The following is a 1,437-nucleotide window of genomic DNA, read 5'->3' as shown; positions in this document are numbered from 1 at the left end:
TCGCAGCTCGCAGGACGATCGCTCGAAGGCTTGCGCTCCTCTGCCTCTCCGGCTGGCGACTGACCCGGCCCCAGAGCACTTAAGAGACTGCGAGCAGTGAGAGCACAGAGGCACAAACCACATGCAAACAAACCCGGGGAAACACACACCAAAGCGATTTCTGTGTGTGCGCTGCCAGGACTGACCTGCTCCCGTCCCCCCAGCCAAGGCTCCCGCCGTCCTGCGTGCTCGCTAGCCATGCATGCCTGAAAAGTGATGACAGTCCATCAAGGGTTTGGTGCTTTACTAACGTGCAAATAATGTGGCAGTGTAAATAACAATAAACTGTAAACAACCCGGCATTATTTATTTGCCCGTGAAAGCCAGTGCCCAGCAAGTATCGGTTAAGCTTTAAACGCCTGTAATAAAATTCTAATTTTTCACATAATGTCTTTTACAATAGGGGACGTTGCACTAAACCAGCCCGATATGTGTGTCTACCGGCGTGGGAGAAAGAAGCGAGTGCCGTACACAAAACTGCAGCTTAAAGAACTCGAGAATGAATATGCCATTAACAAGTTCATTAACAAGGACAAGAGGCGAAGGATATCCGCAGCCACAAACCTGTCTGAGAGACAAGTTACCATTTGGTTTCAGAACAGGAGGGTGAAGGACAAGAAAATAGTCTCCAAACTGAAAGACAACGTATCCTGATCTATTAGTTGCGGACAGTGATGGATGTATAAGCTCAATTTACGACCAGCTAAAGACTTTTGGAAAGACTTTAAGATATATTTAATTTTTTTTTTCTCCTTCCAGCGGTGGCGGCGCTTCGGGAATTGTTTTCCATGAAAGTCAGCATTTTTATCTCAGTGGCAAGGAGTGCTGACAGATACTGAATTATAGTTCTGTTTCTTCCTTTTGAAAATAATATTAATATTAATTATATTTTCTGTTCTTCCCTCTAGGCCAGTATAAACGAATTTAAATATGTTGAATGGTTACAGTTATGACCTTCTTGACTTTCTTAAATGCTTAACTCTTGGGGGTGGGATGGGGTGTGGTGTAATTTTTTATTTTTCTTTTTAAGAACAGCCGATGCCAAAAAGTGTCAGTTTTGATTTGGTACCGTAAACTTCAAAACATGTCGAGTGAAAAAAAAAAAAAAAATCAGTCGGAAAATGCAAGAAAGCCGGAGTTGGAGTTTGGATCCGTGGCAGCACCCGTCTGCTGCCCAAAACTTCCCGAGCCCATCCGGGACACGGAGAGAACGGCGAATTGTTTGGAGAATTGCGAATTGCATCTGCATCCAGATTTTTAATTTCTTTTTCGAGGGAGAGAGAATCTCTCCGAGCTATTGCGGGGCACAAAGCACAGCCCCAGGCACATCCCACCGCACTCCCCGCTTCCGCAGGTTTGGTTTGGTGTTTGTTGGGTTGGTTTGTGGGGATTTTTTTT

The 1,437-nt window shown here is 45.0% G+C and overlaps 1 protein-coding gene across 1 annotated transcript; it reads left to right on the top strand.

The window, feature by feature from the left end:
- Positions 1–413: 413 nt before the first annotated feature.
- On the top strand, positions 414–693 carry LOC103777871 (homeobox protein Hox-D13-like; the record flags this gene model as incomplete). The annotated part of the gene is given in 2 exon segments (XM_008945433.1): positions 414–431; positions 433–693. Coding segments are annotated over 2 exon segments (279 nt in total), but the record flags the coding sequence as incomplete, so codon positions are not given.
- Between the last annotated feature and the right edge of the window lie 744 nt (positions 694–1,437).

This window comes from Merops nubicus, unplaced genomic scaffold (assembly GCF_000691845.1).
Source record: "Merops nubicus isolate BGI_N331 unplaced genomic scaffold, ASM69184v1 scaffold50008, whole genome shotgun sequence".
In the NCBI taxonomy this organism is placed as follows: Eukaryota; Metazoa; Chordata; class Aves; order Coraciiformes; family Meropidae; genus Merops; species Merops nubicus.
The sequence above is the reverse complement of the archived record's forward strand: the minus strand, read 5'-3'. Positions and strand labels throughout refer to the sequence as shown.